General features: G+C 35.8%; 1 protein-coding gene across 1 annotated transcript in view; it reads left to right on the top strand.

Moving 5' to 3' along the window:
* Nucleotides 1-19,947, top strand: part of MYO3A (myosin IIIA) — a gene marked incomplete at both ends in the record, with an annotated part of 197,984 nt that overhangs the window by 169,517 nt on the left and 8,520 nt on the right. Inside the window, 3 exons of the mRNA XM_081300337.1 lie at nt 14,636-14,742; nt 16,674-16,714; nt 18,225-18,368. Of these exons, the coding sequence (XP_081156463.1) occupies nt 14,636-14,742; nt 16,674-16,714; nt 18,225-18,368 (292 nt within the window). The remainder of the gene's footprint in view (nt 1-14,635; nt 14,743-16,673; nt 16,715-18,224; nt 18,369-19,947) is intronic.

Consider the following 19,947-nt stretch of genomic DNA (forward strand, 5'->3'; position numbering starts at 1 on the left):
GGGTCTTTCATTCTTCCAAATAAATTTTAGGGCTGTTTTTTTATAGTTATGTGAAGAATGGCATTGGTATTTTGATGGGGATTGCACCAGATTTGTATATTGCTTTTGGTAGTATAGACATTTGAAAAACATTAATTCTGCCTATCCATGAACATGGGAGGTCTTTCCATGTTCTGTATCTTCTATTTTTTTTCTTTGATGTTCTGTAGTTTACATTGTAAAGGTCTTTCACCTCCTCAGCTAGATTTATTTCCTTTCCACACTTAAACTAAGAATTCTCATGACCCATTCCAGATTCTTGCAGATCTAATGCTTTTTCCGCAGTTATTTTTACACACCTCACAGGCATCACAAACTTCCTAAAAGGTATTCAGATGCACACTTGTTGGCGGGAACAGATTATCAGTACCAAAATCTGTATGTACTTATCCTCAAAGTTTTTTCATATATATTAGCTTTGCCTTCTTCAAGTAGATTTTCAGTCTTTTGCAAGCAGGATCATGTCATTTACTATGTACTCATTCTTTTCATTGCATAGTGACAGTAATTAACTGCTATTAATTTGTTGAAAAGCTGCTTAATTTCCTTCAAACACTATTTTGGAACAAAGTATAGTGGCCAGAGAAGTAAAATTTTTGTAAATTTGGTTTTATCAAATGAAGAATGTAACGTTATAGTCTTCAAATGCTCATTCATTTTCTTATATTATCTGCTTTTAAACTCCTCTAGTCAGAAAAAGAAGGTCTTATATAGATATCCTAACTCCTTAGTTAATCAGAAGGACTAATCACAGAATTGGAAACCTTGCAGTGCAAGCAGCTGCCCTAACCTGCAGAGGAAGGATGCAGGTGAATGGCTGATGTGTTAGCACAGCTTCCACAGGCCATCTAGCAGGACATTACTTCCTGGAAGACCATACCTTCCCAGGAAATATTTAATTTTGGAAACCAATGTCAAATTCACTTATAGATAACTCTGCCATTAAAATAGCTTGCAAGCCACCAAGATTTATCTCATACCTCTCAAAAATCTGCAGGCATCTTTGATAATTTGCTATACCTAGCTCTGTGTTGAAGAAACTCACTAAGCCTTGGCTGAATTATGGAAATGATCTGGAAAATCTTACCACTTATTTTTTTAAAAGCCCTAGAAAACATGGATAATACGTGAGGGTTAGTTAAATTTTTCAAATGAAGTTTAACAAACTGTAACCTGTAACTGTAACTGTAACCTTATTTTATAAGGGGCTCTTTCTGTGAGATATATGTTTAAATGTGTTGAAGTATCAGGTAAAAGTTTATATCCAAATGAAAGCCAAGGACTAATGAAGTTTAAAACTAAAATAAGGTAAATATATGAACTTATTTTGTCATTTGTTTGAGAATAATTGTTATGAATTTAAAATGATAGGAGCCAACTACACCTGCATTTCCACTGAGAGAAATACAGTATGAGAGGGTGATAATTAGAACATGGCCATTGGATCACAGACCCTAACAAATGCTCTTGTATTTGTCTATGATGACATCACCTGTATTGCAGATTTCTTCCTGAAGAGTTCTCCTTTGTAGGATATTTTCTTCTTAATTATGGTACACCTGGTGATTTGTGTTGCCCATTGTGAAGAGGGAAGAAAAGATTAGTTATATGGTAAATGAAAAGCAGATTCTTCATTTGATAAAAACCAAAGCACATTTTGGTGCCGCAGTCCGGCTGCAGCAAAATAACCGGGGGGGTGACGAGCAACTTGTGTAGATTGATACAGCAGGAGTAGGAGCCGTTTATTGTAGGACAACAGAGGTATTTATACATTCCACACAGCTTATCTTAATTAACATAAACTAGATACAGCAGTCAACCAATAAGAAATCTCCACACTTAATGGCTCACTGGCGCCACCTCATAAACCACTCCTCCTGGCAAAATACCAGGCGCCATCCTGACTTGTTTACAGACTCTAACATTTTGTTACCTCCAAAGCACATTTTTTTTCTCTTTTTCTGACTATCCAACAGGCTGAAAGTTTTTAATGGGTTGCAAGGTTAATAAATAAGAATGTTGTTATAGTTCCCATGCTTCATTTACCCAATATTATCTGTAGGTTCAATACCAAGTCAGAGCAGTCCCTTTCCATGTACACATATAGTTGATCTTATGGAAATATTTTTATGTTGCTTTCAAGTAAATGTCAAGGGGAAAATAGCAATTTTCTATTTATGTTGAAATGTTTATGTCATTTATATTTATAAAATAGCCCTAGTATTTTCAGTTATTATGGTACAGATTTGATCTGCTTTACAGTATCTCTATCACTTACTGTAATGCTGGAATCTAGACATGTGTTTTTCAAACTGTACAAGAATGCATCTCCACATGTATCAACAAACTCCACATGTGAAAACCAGGGAGTTCAAATAATGGTGAGCTGGGTATTTTCTAGGAATATCTTTTCATGAAGAATAGAAAGTAATGTGATTTGAGAAGTTATATTGCTTCCTGAATCAGTATGCCTCTGGTGAACACTTACCTTCTTAAGTTTACTTGTTACTTCCCTTCCTGCATAAGTAGCATTACTAATTCCTCAAAATTCTCTTTAAAAAAGAAATACTTTTAATCATACTTCATAATTGCTTTGAGAACCATTTTTTTCTATTATAATTTTATTAAATACTAATTATAAAAAACAGTTTGCCTGGGCTGGGTTTGTGGCTCAGTGGTAGAATGCTTACCCAGCAAGTGTGAGGCACTGGGTTCAATTCTCCACACTACATGTAAATAAATAAATAATAAAGGTCCATCAACAACTGAAAAACAAATTTTTTAAAAAACAGTTTGCCTTATGTAAGTTTATACTCTATAAACTATGGATTTCTGACACACTGACTGAATTAGTTCAGGCAAAATACTTAAACTAGAAACCATAAGTGGAAACAACTTAATTTTTTAAACCCAAATTATCTATCACCATCTCATAATTTTTATCTCTTCTAACGTACAAAGGACACTGAATTGACATAGAAGCAGGAGAACAACGAACTACATGTTTCCTCCAAATTTATCATGAAATTCTGATTTTAAAAAATGCACACATACACAAAGGTCAACAATGTCATTCAGCATTGGAAACCGAGATTTTAGTTTTTCATTTACATATTTTAATACCATAGTTCTTAGCTAAACAAGATCAAATCAAACAGAAACTGCATAAAATAATAATATAGCCAATAAGGCAAATTCATCTACAGAGTATTTATAATTTTGTTGCTAGAGAAAAATGCCTTCATTTAAAATATCTAGTGTATTTTAGAAATTGTCCTTATAAGTAGACATACTGGGTCAGTCCATAGACCCCCAAGAATCAGAACTAAACCAGGTTACTTTTTCTGACCATAATACAACATAGAAGTGGAAAGCAAATCTGCAAATTATAAATCATAGTAAATAAATTAGAATTATAGCTTATTTCAAAATAAAAAATAATAGCCATATATTAAAACTATGAATGATAAGTAGCCAGATCCTAATTTAAATGGGAAGTAGCCAGAAATTTCCTAATTTGATAGGAAATTTCAAATTATTACATATTTTTATTGTTGATTGAGAGCAAAGAAATGTGAATAAAAGGATATAAGCTGAGAAATTTTATTTTAAAAAGTAAAAATGAATATTTAACCCCAGGAAAAATTGGAAAAGGAAAAAATAATGATGATACAGAAACACAATTATCTAAATGAAGATATAAGAATGTTTTTAAAAATAAAAGAATAAACAAAGTCCTGGCTAATTATTTTTAAAAGAATCCCAAAATGTTAGAAATTAGAATGAGATTATAACAATGATAGTTGAAAATACTAAAATATTGCATGCTATAAATAAAGTTCAACAAAAGCAATGTGGGGACGGAATATAAATTTCAAAGAAAAAATGTAAATATAACAACCTGTCTATCAAACAATTACCTTTGCTTGTGTAGTATTTAAGCAAATGCATCCAAGTATTCACAGAATAGATAATTTCCATACTATATAATCTGTTTAAGAAAAATATAGTTACCTCTTTTACAAAGTTCATACATCTTAGAACATAAGTCTGAGAAACAACATTTTTTTAAAAAAGCTGGATCATTATCAGTTATGGATTTAGAAAAAAAAATATTTTAGTAATAGGCAGTGGAATGCAATAGTACTTTAAAGGACTATCCAAATAAGCCAAAATATGTGTCTGTAATCCCAGTCAATTGGGAGGCTGAGGCATGAGGATTGCAAGCTCAAGGCCATCCTCAGCAATTTAATGAGACTCTGTCTCAAAATGAAAAATAAAAAGGGCTGGAGATTATAGCTTAGTAGTAGAACACCCCTGCATTCAATCCCTAGTATCACTAAATTAATAAATAAACAACAACAACAAAAAAGAGATTTTCTAAATAATACATGTGAATATAACATTATATTAAAGGTCAAAAGAAAAAAGTCATCTTGATAAATGCAGGTGCAGTTTTCAATAAAATCCAACACCTAGTACTGATGAAACACAAAACTCTTATGAAACTAGAAATGGGATATTCTTTGGCAATATGAAAGTTATATTTCCTAAATTAAACATCAGCATCATAATTAACTATAAAACACTAGAAGCAGTTCCACTAAATGCAGGATTAAGATAAATTGCTAGAAACATGTTTTCTCTTATTTGGGGGAGGAATTTCTAGTTGATGCAATAAGTTAACAAAGAAGAATTTCTGAGAATCATACTTATCAAAAAAAGAAAAGATAGGATTGTAGAAGTATTACTAGACAATGTGAATTTTGTCTTAAAAATGCACAGTATGAACCTAAGTCATGATTTGTACAACCAATAGAATCCAGTAAGGATAGAAATCTACTTTACATATTTGTTCCCAGAAAATTTATCAAGGGAAAAGAACTCATTGCAAAGATAAAATCTTGTAGGAAAGCTTACAAGAAAATCACAAAAAAAGAAGAGGTACATGATGAAATGATACATTGTGTTTCTAGATTGGAAGATACTGTAAACATGACCACTCCAAAATTAAATTCTAGGTTTAAAAGAAGTTGCATTCAAAATCTCTGTGAAATTTTCTTTGGAACTTAATAAATCTCCCTAAAGATCATTTGTAAATTTCAGGGAGGGAAATAATAATTACAAATGAGGACTTTCTTTATTTGATTAATAAAATTATGCAATAATAATTCAAAACATAGGCTTTTGTTATAAAAAATTAGTCACAGATTAATGAAAGAGAGTAGCCCTAAATTTGAAAAGAGTATTTACAAAATAAAAACAAAAAGCAAAAAACCTGTCATTTACAAAAAGATGCCTCACAAACCTATAAGAAATGGATGGATAATGCTTAAAATTTTCTCTGATTTGAGGAGAAGTAATAAAATACATCCTTACATTATGCTGAATACCCAAGTATTTTCCAAATATTTTTTAAAAGACCAATCTTTAATCATTTAAAGATAAGACATAAACCAAAAGAAACCAATTCCATAAACAATATTTCACAATCTCTGCTTATAAAAAGATAAAACATAATAAATAACAAAAAGGAATTGCAAGGCAAAACCGTGAAAGATTTAAATTGCACAAACATTAAAACCTAGAGATTCAAAAAGCATCATTAAACGTTGAAAGAGCAGAAGACAAACTGGTTAAAATGGAGCTGGTGTTGTGGCTCAGTGGTAGCGCGCTTGCCTAGCAAGCGTGAGGCCCTGGGTTCGATACTCAGCACCACATAAAAACAAATAAAAGTATTGTGTCCAACTACAACTAAAAAATAAATAGGAAAAAAAAGAAATGAAAATGCTGTTTCAAACTGGTTAAAACGTTTAGAACAAAGGTTAACATGTAGAACAGAAGAAAGAGTTCTTATGGATTATTAGGAAAAGCATTAATAGTTCTAATGGAATATGGGCCCCAGACATTAATTTGCTTGTAGAAGAAGCAATGCAGATGACAGTACTCTAAGAATAAAGATATACATATTCAAACGAGTTGTGAGTTTTTACTTATCAAAATGGTAAGTATGAAAAAATATTTTAACTGTGATGAGAATATGCTTGTTGAATTATTTCCAGACATAATGGTAAGACTGTAAAGAGCCAACATCTTGAAAAGTGATTGACAATGTAAAAATAATAACAATTATAACAATCTGAAATAGTTTACATCATTGACCCAGGAAACCCACTTATGAGAAGGAAATAAGTTGAAAAAGAAAAATTTATGTACATGGCAAGAAACCAAATTGGACAATAAGAGAATGTTTGATAAGTAATGACACATTCACACAGGGAATAGTAATGGCCCTTAAAATTAATTTTTCAAAGAATAACTTGAGCAGACTGCTACTACTAATCTAACTACTGGATAAAATATTGCAGGATGGGAATTGGAATACCGTAAATAAGTCAGCTTAATCTGCCCACTCTCGAGATGGTTCATTAACAAGAGTTCTAGAAAAGTTGAACGGCTGAATGGAAACAAAATGCTCCCTCTGCAGTCTCGTGGATGCTCTCCATCCCTCGCTGACTTTGCTTCATGTAAAATTAACAATCTGATTAATGTCATTGCAACCTGGTACAGAGCTTCCGCAGAGCTGTATGATGAGAGCGTCATCTCCGATTATGTCATCTTTGCTACCAAACTGCCTCAAACCACTAGAAGCTTGCTTGACATCTCTTCTAGCCAGCTCTTCTAAGCCAGCTTAGAGCATGTGACCAAATGCACTCTAATTAGGAATGATGGCTTTTAAAAAATACCAGTGTATTCCACCTCACCTTGATAAGAACCAAAAACTCTTATCTATGTGTGATAAGGTATGAGCAGAGGGAAGCAAAAACTAAATGTTATGTGTTTAGAATCCAAGAATGTTATTCTCTTCTGTGTTTTAAAAAGACCAATCTAAGAGAATGATTGTGACTAGTCAATAAATAATTTTTAACATTTGGCCTTTTAGGAAAAAGAATGTCAGTGTTTATCTCAGGCTATATATCCAAACATTTTTTTCAGATAAATAAAGACAACATTAGTTTGAAAAAGAGCCAAGAGGTAGTTAGGGGTCTTAAATGCCACCCCTGAGTTCCTCTTCTTCTCCCAGCAGGTAAGGGTGATCAGTATGTGTTTGTGTGTGACCATATCCTCAGCCCATGGATGGTCAGAGACGCATTCACAGTGCTCGCTGTGCCCAGCAAAGATGGCAATCTCAAGACCCATCTGCATTGTGGTGTGCATTCATTCCCCTGTGTTTCCATTGTGCGTCTCCTTTTGATGACTGCACATATGTGAAAGATGCCTGGGAATAAGAGTGTAATCTAACCCCATGGCCTAGAACAAGACTAACCAGCCTTGGAGGTCTATAATGCATGACCTCAACCCAATGGAGATGATGGAATTAGATGGCTGATCTGTGCTGATCATCTCCAAGAAACAAGAGATCTTCCAGAGGGTGTGTCTGTTCCCACCCTACAGACAGGGCTGCTTTCTCTTCCTCTTTCTTCTGTGTCTACACTCAAAGAAAGGTGAGGGGGAGGCAGAAGGCAGCCCCTTATGTAAATCTAAGAGTATAATTATAAAATTAAAAGTTGTTTCCAAGGTTCTGAATATTAGTGCAAGTCATAAAGTAGCAAAAAGCTGAAAGTCCATTGATAGATACAGGTGTAAGCTGGTGCCACGTCCTGCACAGCCATTAATTCAGGTTCCTGGACCGGGCATGGAGGGGATGGAGAAAAGACAATCAGACACATAAATAGAGAAAAAACTGGATCTCAGTGGTTGACTACTCCTTAGTAGGAAGGTAGTGACATACAAGAAGCTCAGCACGTTTATTATATAGCTACAAACATCCCAAGGATTTATTGTGAGAAAGTTTCTTCAAAGTAAGCAGAACCAAGGTCATGAGTACAAGCAGCCCAATTATGATTATCAGCTTGCACCCATAACTTTCTACCCCTGAGCAGCTGGCATCTGAACCTCAAGGTCAAGAACTGAATAGCTCCGTGGCTGGCACAGAACCTCCTGTTGAACAGAGCATCACCATAGCAACTGGGCAGTCTCAGATCGACACCTTCAAACCAAGAGTTCCCAACAAGCTGGTCCTGGGTCACTGGTATTCAGTTGGTAGAAAAAGAAAAGCCAAAGGAATGGGTAGTGCTAAGTACATAGAGCAAGACAAGCCCCTGCTCTTAACACTTCACCTCAGGTAAACTCAGAAGAAAGGTTACCACACAGGAAAAGCAAGAGGTCAAATCCAAGGCAACCACGAGAATTGAAGACATCTCCAGAAGCCAGAGGAATGAGGCCATGCAAGGCAGATAGGAGCACTTGGGAACTGGAGTGTCCACCGTGAGCTCAGAACCTGTACACAGACCTGTATACAGACCTCCTGAAGTGCCAGCCTGGCGAAAGGGCAGATGAGGTGAATGGTGGAAGCTTCAGCTTCTCAAAGGCAGGTCATAATCATGACTGGCTGAGTCTGCCTTTAACATACAGTAATGCAAATTCCTCCCTTCTAAGATTTCCTGTAGGTCACTATATTGCTTGAAGGTCATGGACTGTCAGGAGGAAATGGAAATTTACAACAACTAAAGAATTGATGACTTAAAGGAAAAATTGCAGCAACAGAAGGTCTCTTCTGTTAATATCTGATTTAGACGTAGGATACTTATGCAAATTATACTGTGCATGTATAGTTAAGTAAAAGTACAATTATCATTAAAAAAGAGAATAATACTGAAATTTCATTTTCTAAAGCAAATGTTGACAATGAGTTTTAAATCTGTTTCCTGTCTTCAAATGAAAAATATTGAGATGCTTTATCAATTCTATATGAAAAAAAGAGGTGTATTTCTGATAAATTAAAACACTTAAGGAAATTATTACCAGAACTGCAATATAAATAGATGTCTTACCTTCTGGCTATAACCTTTGCAAGCTAATATTTATCATGCACATCACACAAAATAACCACAAACCTAATTTTGCTAGTGCCAACATTGATATGCTACTGATTAATTTGTGATTATAAATGTTTATGTCATTTTTGTAATTAAGGGGTTAGAATGATGTTAGTAGATGGAGTTTGTACTCTCCCGAAGGAACAAAATTTCAGAGAGCCATTAAAGGGCAAAATAAACTTATGCCTCTCTGAAATGTTCATATGCTGGTAAATTCATGGGAAGTTTGCTCTTAAAAATTTTGAAAAACAAATCCAAGGAAATGTTAGTAGAGCAATCAGAACCTGCTGAAGACCTCCATCAGTAATTTTTATTTACTGGCCACCCACCTACCTTGCATGGCAATATCTTAAGTGAAATACCCTTAAAGAATATTCAGCGCTCCACTTTAGATTATCCTGGTAAAGGGAAAAAAGTTAATAATAAACACTACTGAAGATTCTACAAGACAAGAATTAATCAGAAATTCTGAAAAATCCATGCATTTTGACTTTGTTATCTTTATGACATATATACCCACATGCATATTTATAATTTTACATAAATGTGACCCTACCATATATTTCAGGGGTTATTTTAATGTAGGTTTTTTTTCTTCTTCTCTTTTTTGTGTTCATTTTCCTGTTCTCCCTCCCAACCTGCATTACCCTCCCTTCAAGGGACCACTTATTATAAAATTATGTATTCTTTCCTATTTTCCATAGATGTATATTGATGCATCTATATATCCAACACTAAAGTTTTACTATTATTTTATGTGAATGAGATCATGATATAAACACTAAAGCAGCTTGATTTTCTCACTCAGCTCCTTGTCAGGAAACCCTTCACATCAACTAGTTCAGCTAATTCATTCTTAGTAGCTGCATAATATGCCATTTGGGGATTATAATAATTATATAAATTTTTTCCATTGTTAGATATTCACTTTGTCTCACATTATTTTGCCACTCTGAAAAATGTTGCACTAAATATCTTTAAAAATGTTCTTGTATATTAGGATTTTAATTTTATAGGATAAATCCTCAGTGGTAGGATTATTCAGTTGAGAGATATTTTTTATTTTGATAGCTTGCTTTCCTAAAAGGTTCTAACAGTCAACATTTCTTTTAACAATTAAATACACTTGTCCCAAATAGTAAGAATACACTTGTCCTGACATCCTGTCCTGACGTGTTATCTGTCTTTTTAATCTTGTCTGATGTGTCTAGAGTAAAATGATATCTTATTTTTATTTCAATTTCATTGTATGATTGTGCTTTCCCATGCTTACTTGATTTTTAAATTTGCTCATCTTGAACTTCCTATTGTATCTTTTGATCATTTTTCAGTCTCTATGTTTGTAGTGTTTGCATTCTTTTTTTTAAAGAGAGAGAGAGAGAGAGAGAGAGAGAATTTTTTTTTAATATTTTTTTTTTTAGTTCTTGGCGGACACAACATCTTTGTTTGTATGTGGTGCTGAGGATCGAACCCCGGCCGCACGCATGCCAGGCGAGCGCGCTACCACTTGAGCCACATCCCCAGCCCTGCATTCTTTATATATTAAAAATACCAACCCTTTTATCTGTCATCTGTGCTATAAACAGTGTTTTCCTAGTTTATCACGTGTCCCATGGCTTCATTGCATAAAAGGTTTCTCTGCTCTCCCCACCTCTTGTGTGTGTATGTGTGTGTGTGTATGCGTGTGTGTGTATGGTCCTGAGGATTGAACCCAGGGCATTAAGCATGCTACTCAAGTGCTTTATCACTGAACAATACCCCAACCCCTCATCTGTTTTTAATTGGCAAATATGTAAACTTTCTTATGACTTCTAAATTTGAATGAAGACATTTACTCCCCTAGATTGTTCATAATGGATTTCTTGGATTTCCCTCCAAGAGTTTTATTGATTTTCTAATTTCTATTTGTCTTTAAAGCCTAAGGAATTCACTTTTTTTATATGTGACAGTTTGGTGATCTAGTTAACAAAAAGTATATTCAGTGTGTACTATTCACTTAGCACCATGCCTCTAAGCTAAAATGGAAGCAACACTCTTGGCATGTGGCCCACCCATGAGAAGGCAGGAGGACACCAAAACCTGAGTCATCACCCCCTCCATCCAGAAACTTCTGTTCCAACTGTTTTCACAAAATCATAGATTAAAAATCATAGATGGTAAGAAGTGTGGGGTTAGGTTTTATATGAGGTTTCCAGGGCTGACATAACAAACTACTATAGACTTAGTAGCTTAAACCACATCAATGTATTTTCTCATGGTTCTGGGCACTCAAAGTCCAAGTGTCAGCAGGGTCTATTTCCTTAGAGGCCTCCGCACTTGCTTGGTAGATGGCCACCTTCTCCCTTGGTCCTCACATGCTCCTCCTTCTGTACATGTGTCTAGGTCTGAACTTCTTCTCTTTATAAAGATACCAGTCCTGATGGATTAGCTCTGACTGGCCTCATCTTAACTTGATTTCCTGTTTAAAAACCCTGTCTCCAAAGATGCTCACATTCCAAGATGCAGATTTTAAGGGGACACAATTTATTCCATAATGAGTTTCAAATGTTTTGTACAATCAGCAAGCACCATTAGCTATCAGTGAGAGGGAGATCATTGAAGGCTTCATGGAAGGGAGAGCAAAAAGGCCAGAGATGGGCACTGAAGGGCACTTGATGGTTCAGTGAGGTGGTGAAACACTCTTCTACGAGAAGATGAGAACAAGCAAAGTTATGGCTCCAAAATGTGTCGGGATTCTCATGAGGTTATTGGACTAACCAGAAGAGATAGTTCATTTTGGGGAGAAATAAGAGATAAAATCAGAATTTTATCTGGATTAGGAGAAGTATAACCTGGATTTAGGAGAAGTCTAGTTTGAAAAAAAAAAGAGCCATCATAATTTTTTTTTTTTAAAAAATGAAATTTTATAATTGAAATAATATTTAAGACAGAAAAAAAAATCTGGCTTATGATTGTGAAATAAAGCGTGGAGACCAGATTAAGACTGACACAATTATCATATGGGTGATTGGGCCCAGAGTGGTGGCAGTAGCAACTAAACAGAATGGGAGATGAATATTAGACATTTCAAAGAATGTGTCAAAAAATGGACAGACGTTATTCATTGTAGGAAGGCAAGAAGGCTGAGGCAAAGGCCACAGAGTATTTTGAACCAAGACAACAAACAATGGTGCCATTGAGATTGTAGGGAACCGAATTTTGGAAAAAAAGAGGACCACTGGTTCATTTGAGTCTGGAGTTCAAGATAGAAGTATTCATTGGGGAATAACAAATTAGGGCAGGGGCTCTTGTAGGGGGAAAGGTCAAATCTGAGGTGTGCATCAGCATGGAGCAGTTGGTGCAAACTGCAGGAATTCAGGGTGAACTTTTATTGAGCCCTTATTATATGTCAAACATTTCCTTAAGTGCTGGGAGTACAAAAATAAATAAGGCATTTTCTGCCTTCAGAAACCTCATCATCCTCTGTTGGGAAGGCAAGAGGTGGTCGATAATGCTCAGTGATGAGGAAGTCAGAGATAATAAGGACAGACAAAGGGCCTTCGGATTTTTCAATGAAGTGTACCTTTGACCTTCAAGAAGGCATTTTTCAATAGAGTCTTTGTAACTGAAATCAGATTGAATAGGGATCATTTGATGAGCAAATGGAGACAAGATCAAGAATTCCTGTATTACCAGAAACGTCTTTTCTGGTTTTCACTCTTGTGGCATTTAATAAGATTCTTTGCCATCTTCAGTTTCATTTGTGTTACAATAGTAAGGTGCTGGTATTTTAATCCAGATTTGAAATAGTATTAAAGCCACCTTAAAATTTAGTCACAGGCCACTTTGAAATGTCTCTAAAAATAGTAAGAGTATACAGTAACTAGATACTGTATTTTCACATTTCTTGCCATTCAGATTCAAATGAGATAAGTGGATATGACCAAGACACTTTAAAAATGAAAAAAAAAAAAAACTTTGCAAGAGCAAATAGAAGCTATTTAAGGATCAACACTGGGATAATCAAAAGAAGGAAAAATATAAAATACTACTATTTTAGGTGTTAGCAAGAATTCAAGCTTTACCATCTTTTGCCTAGGACAGTCTATGACAGTAGCTAGATACGGCACAGATATTTTTTTCTCCCTCCACCTCCTTGTCCTGTTCCTATGGAGAAGGAAAAGAAAATGGGAGATAAATTGATTAGAAAAGTGTCCAGGCTATTATTAATCCCTGTTAACATAATTCCCTTAGCAACTAACTCATTTTCTTTTGTTTTATTCAAAAAAGGGCAGTAAACTATGGTTGTTTTGATTATCTCTGGTTAGCTTTGGTCCATGCAGTACACCTTTTAAAAAGTCCTCCTAATTACTTGATCTCCTCTATCGTCCAGTAATTTCCCACACATTTTTAAATAAGTGAACTGGATAGTATTAGACTACAAGTGCTGTTGTGACAAATACGCTTACCTAGCAGGCTGGGTATGAGACTAGAAAGTTAGACATCTGAGTCTTCCATGCTATTTGGAGCTGAGTAACCCTCCCACAGTTGTTTATATATACTAAGTATTACATATTCATTGACTTGAATAGATTTAACTTGACTGGATCAGTATGTTTGGGGATGATTCAGTTTCTCTCTGTATTTCTTCATCTGTATTTCTTCAATGGTTAGAAACCATTGCTGTCCCTTTATTATTTGCAATAATGATCTATTGCCCTTAAAGTCCTGCTAAGAAATATATGCTCAGATATATGTTGAATGCACCATTCTCCAGCAGCACCCAGACCCACCTCTCCCCCTGATCCTGACATAGTTGTCAAGTAGCCATTCTCTACAACTGCAGTTGGTAGACGGGGTGCTTAAGAGTCTTGAAAACTAGAAATATTTAGTGAGAAGCCTATTAATTCTGTAAATATAAAGCCATTTGTCATGAATATAAACAACCAAGCATGTAGATCATCAGAAGTTCTGTTGCTCTAGCTTTAAGAAGTAGGCTATACTGACAGAAAGATCAGGAAAAGATGACCAAATGTGTTCCTTCTTGGTCAGTATTTTTAAATTGAATCCAAAAATTCTAAGGGTTTGTCTTTCTAAATTTTCATGAAAGATAGATTAGGCATCTAAAAACATGTCAACCCTACAAATGAGCAGTCTGCTCATTTGGGCCATAAGCAGATGGTGCTTTAAAATGAAGATCACCCAGGGCTTGAGTGGTTGGGCCACCTCACCAGGGTCATAGAAGGGGACAGGAAGGAATAGCAGATGTTGTATGAATATAATGACCCTTTTAAAAATGTTTTATGGGACTGAATAGTCTCTGGTAGAGCATTTGCCTGGTATGTGCAAGATCCTGTGTTCAATTCCCATCATCACCAAAAATATAAAAATGAATAATTTTTCTGCCAACTTTGTCCTCCTCCTCCATCCTATGAATTGGTGTATCCTACTCCACATTACTTTTCTTCCTCTTCTTTTCTTTCCCTTAGCTCTCAAGACATTTGGAAGATAGTATGAGGCGAGGATTATGGTAAGGGTTGGTGGGGGAACATATTTCCTCTTCCTCCCAATTTTCACCTCAGTTGTTTCATATAAATTCTTATTTACCCCAAAAGGAAAACATTTCATGATAAAAGTCTTTGTACTTAAATATTTGTTCATGATCTCCTTTCTTATAGATATCTCTAAAGGAAAAGAACCAAAAATATTGAGACCCCCAAGACGACCCCGGAAACCCAAAACATTAAATAACCCTGAAGATTCCACATACTATTATCTACTACATGTAAGTGGCTCACACTCTTACCCACAGGAGCCAGAGTATGTTCTGAAGGCCAGTGTGCTGCAGCAGGCACACTATCATAGAGGAAGGCCTGGCAAACCAGAGACACCTCTGGATTGCCTCTTCACTGACTTTCCCCCAGCTGAGTATCTGGGCACTTTCCTGTCCTCTCACCCCTCTTCCTCATGGTCCAGATCTCTCCTATGGTCCTGGACCCACTGTGTTCTGACAGCAACTTTCTTTGCTGGCCATTAATCTGAGCTTATATGCAAATATCAACCCAGAAAGGGAAAGCTATCATGACTGGAGCTGTCTACAGAGGGTGTGTATTAAGGAATGCAAATGGGTGGGTTATGGTGAAAGAGAAGGGGACATTCATTGAACACCTTAAATTACAAGGCTTAAAGATTTGCTTGTTCACATTCACTGTAATTTCTAATCCCAGAAGCAGCCTTTAATGTCATATCCGCATCTCGTGGTTCAGGATTCCAAGACACAGGTAAGCATGTGTGGGCCACTAATTTTACGAGGTCTTCTGACTCCACTCACAGTTTGCAGATGGGAACTCACTGACATCACCCCTGCTAGGTGTCCCTTGCTCTCATGTTCCTCTTCTCCATAAATCCCACTGTTGTCCACTTGGTTTTCTAAACCAAGAACCTGGAAGTCATCCTGAATTTGCTTCACCCTTTCATACCTGATCCATTGCTCTAAACTGACATCTATGGACAAAAGCTCACTGCAATTCATCTTCCTTCTGAAACCTCACAGCATCTACCCTGTTTCAGACCATCATCATTTCTCACCTGGAGTATTTCCAGCCCCACCTACCTGCTTCTAATTTCACCCCAGACTCCACCTCACACACAGGCTGCATCAGAAAGTTTTTCTAAACCATAATTTTGATTTTGTTCCTCCTTTGATAGGCCCTTTAATGGTTCAGCAGCTCCATTAGTATACAGTCCAGATTCTTCCAAGACCTTCTTGTTTTGAACCTGGGACTACTCTTCAGCTTCATATCCTGGTCCTTCCATGTCCACTGGTCATATTTAACTACTTGAAACTCTGCCAGGGAGTGGCATCCTCTCACGGTCCCAGGTCCCTTTCCCTCCATGGGAACTCCATTTGCAATACTGATTCACTCACTCCTGATTGCCACAGAGAGGAGCAACTCTTCTCCATGCCACAGAGAACTCAGAAAAATGTGCTAGAACCCAGAGAATTTGTTGAGATCAGATTTTCCACCTCCCAAGATACAATGAAGCTCACACTTGACTCCACCTTAGTTAGGGTCTTCTAGTCCTTCCCCTATACTCTGGTGATATCTCTTGAGTTTCTTCAAAAGGCTTGTCACTCTCTTGTTGTTGCCCAGAATTTGATCATGTGAGCTCTTCTCCTTTTATTTCCCTAGCTAAGAGGTCTCTCTCCTAAACTAGAGAGAGCTTAGGTCTTTCTCTAGCTCCAAAATTAATACCAATTGCCTAATTTTTTTTTTACATTTTCTGTATGAAGATGTACACAGACATGTCTATACACAAGTGTACACACTCACTCAGCTTTGTTGGGATGTAAGTTGCATGCCATATAAAACATACAAGTAAATGGCTTTTAGTACAACCATCACCACAACCAATTTTACCAGATTTTCACCACCCCTAAAAGGAACCTTACCCATTAGCAGTCACTCCCTACCCACAATCCCTAGGCCTTCAGAAATCCACTTTCTGCCTGTATAGATTTGCCTCTTCTGTACATTCCATACAATTAGAATCACATAGTACATGGTCTTTTATGAGTGACCAAGTAATTTTATAAATTTATAAATCTACTCACTGGGCTCTTCCCTCTTTCCTATCTTCCATTAATGCCATCATATTTCAGATTATGATGACACAGTGTTATATATTAGAACTTTTTAATTCTATTCCCTTTAGAAGTCAATCCAAGAAGAGAAACGAAGACCAAGGAAAGACAGGTAATGATTACTTCTAGATTTCAACAAGTCGTCTTGTTCAAACAGAGATATAAATCCACTGTTCAAATTATGGTCAAAAATCCTGTGTATTATGTGGATACATTTAGTAGTGCTGTGCTCTCAACGTATTTTAAAATGTGTTGTTTATGTGTAATTTACAAGATCTTTCCCACTGAAAATATATTGAGCCAGCACTGTAAGAAGCATTTTCTAAGGACTTGAACATGTTTTGAAAAAAAAGGATACCATCCCCAATATAGAATTTGCTTTTCTCAGTCCACTGAATAGTTTTAATTGGGCAATTTGAACATACTCATATTTGCAGAATTTCTTTCCCTAAATTCCTTTTGCTTTTTCTCCTTCAACACATGCTAAATCTCATGTTTTATTTTTATTTTCATGGGTTTGTTAGGATAGCAAGATTTGTGTAACCTACAGATGTGGCACACTTAACTTCAGGGGATTTTCATTTTCCTACATTTCAGTCAACCAATATTCTACTATTTTAACATTATGCCACTGCTTTTTAAAAAATATATTCAGTTATGGATGGACACAATACTTTTATTTATTATTTATTTTTATGTGGTGCTGAGGATCGAACGCAGTGCAGCACATATGCTAGGCAAGCGCTCTACCACTGAGCTACAACCCTAGCCCTATACCACTGTTTTAATCAATGCCAACCACTTTCTGAACAGTGCTAACAAAAAAAGAGTATTCTTCTTTTATGCATGAATGAACAGAGTTTTCTATTTATGAATCGATGGCATCCAGAAAGTCCATTTATAAACTGGTATCTGTAACTTTAAAAACATCTACCCAGAAGCCCTGTGAGACCTGGTGGATTTCCATACATACTGGTTTACATCCTGTAATGTCCATCAGACCACAGGTGCTGAGCACCACAGGAGCAAGACTCTGGCCCGAGTAGATCCAAGAATTAAAATGGTTGAGACACACCCCTGTGTGTATAATGTGTTCAGGAATTAGAATCTGACACAGAAATAAATTCCCTAAAGACAAACAGGTAGAAGGAGGCCAGAGGGTTCCCTGGGAAGGAGGGAAATTAAGATCATAAAACCTTGTGTGTATCAGTGTACTGATGGCTGATATATTTTTAAAATGCTTTGTGCTTGTGCATAAAAACCAGCTTTCCTGATAGCAGCCCTGGGGTCAGTTGTGAACACAGATGTACAAGAACAGCGTTATCACTGGCTGTTTTAGTAACTACTAGTTTTATGCCAGGTTAAAACTGAGAGACCCAGGAAAAGCTGCTCCAGCAGCTAATGCTTTATTCCAAGTAAGAGATGACAAGTCTGTCTTTATTTTTAATTTGTGATTTATATGGTTTTTGCACATTTCAAGACTCATTTATATTGACCTGTATGTGTTACTCTTAAATTACAATAACTATTTTTTTAAAAAAGAAAGGAAAACAAATATTCTGTAGGTTTAAGTAAATAGAGAATTACACTGATGTCATGATATGTTATGTGTTCATTTACAGTCAGGGAAAATTATTAGATTTGGAAGATTTCTATTATAAGGAATTTTTGCCCAGTCATTCTGGACCAAAGTACCATAACCCTAACTTAAGAGAATCAAGACAACAGCAGGAACTCCAGAGTCAATGCTTTATGGCTAATGAAAGGTAATAAACCACATTTTAAAATACAGCATGTTCAACTTTATGCTCACAATTCTGTTTTTTTAGCAACTTCACTTTACTTATGGGCTAATGACAAAGTGGTTTTACTGAATATTGCTTCTCACAAGGGATACAATGTTTAAAGATAAAAATGTTGCAGTAGCATAATCAGACAATCTTCATTTTCTTAGCAAAATCCCAGTTTATACCTGTTTGTATACCTGTTTTCTTGGTCTAATTATTAATAGCATCTCTTTTTAAAAGTTTGTCAGTTTGGATGATAAACTGCCACATACCATATCTAAAATCTATGTTAAACTCTAAATGGTAATTTTATTCCTTATTGGTTTCTTAATTGTGGTTTATAATTTCTCAGAATCAGAATATCAAATCAGAAATATTTTGGAGTAAGACTCATAGAAAAATATGTATTTGGGACTGGAGTTTTTCTCCTACCAACAACTTCGTAATATTAAGTAACTTCTTTTGCAGCTTATTTGCAACTTTAGGGATTTTTTTCCCCCTGTCTCCACAAATTCTTTTTTAAGTTTTAAGATTGAGGATAATAAGACAAAAACATGATATATGAGAAATCGGAACAATGACAGGCTATGAGAAGCTGTTTATCCAAAAGTCCTGAGCCAGCAACCTATCAGCCTAGAACATTTAGAACCCCTCACTCGTCTCATTACAGTGTGACATGATGGGTAAGAGCAGAGGTTTTAGAGTTAGAATGTCTTAGATTTGGATCCTGATAAGGCTATTTGGTGGTTGATTGATCTTGCTCATGTTACCCACCTCTTTAAGCCTCAGTGTCACATCTGCAAAGGGATTTGCTAATAACTGCCTCACTACATTGTTGCAGAGATTAAATGAAATGATGAATCACTTAACACAATATGCAGCATAGGAAAGGTGTTCCATTCATGGTGGCTATTATTTATTTGCTTTTCCAGAATCTACCTGAACTATCATTTTTACTCCTTGTCTCTAAAAAGATTTTATTCTTCCCATTTTGAAATCAAGAACTATAACATGTTGGAGCTTATAGATGTGCTAGTCTAACCACAGAATTCAAGTGCCAAAAAGATTAAATGACTCATTCCAGGTCGCATACATAATGAGTGAAATAAAGTCCAAGGTTTTTACACTGTGCTCCAATGTTTTTCACTGACTACCTTCTTCACATTTTAACAGCCAACTCTTCCCTCTCTCCAGAATATTTTTCCTCTTCCCCCAATGACAGAAACACATCTGCTATAAAAGTATTATGTCCCTGAAATGTTGCTGGTTATCAAATTATGTTTATGGATGTGTATTTAGTAATCACTACAATAAGAATGCCAGCAGCTAGCATTGGTTGAATGCTTAATTTGTTCTAGCTCTATGCTGTTATCTCATTTAATCCTCACAGCAAGCTAGGGAAACAGTAAGTATTATTGCCCCATTTTATAGAAAAAGAGGCTAAATCTGCAAACTTAGAGACTGCAAATAGTCACCTATATAGTAAGTGATGGAGCCTGAAATTTTGAATGCAGGACTCTCCAGTTTTAGATTCAATGACTTTAACTGCTATTCAATA

This window comes from Spermophilus citellus, assembly GCF_964194105.1.
Source record: "Spermophilus citellus genome assembly, chromosome: 6".
Taxonomy (NCBI): domain Eukaryota; kingdom Metazoa; phylum Chordata; class Mammalia; order Rodentia; family Sciuridae; genus Spermophilus; species Spermophilus citellus.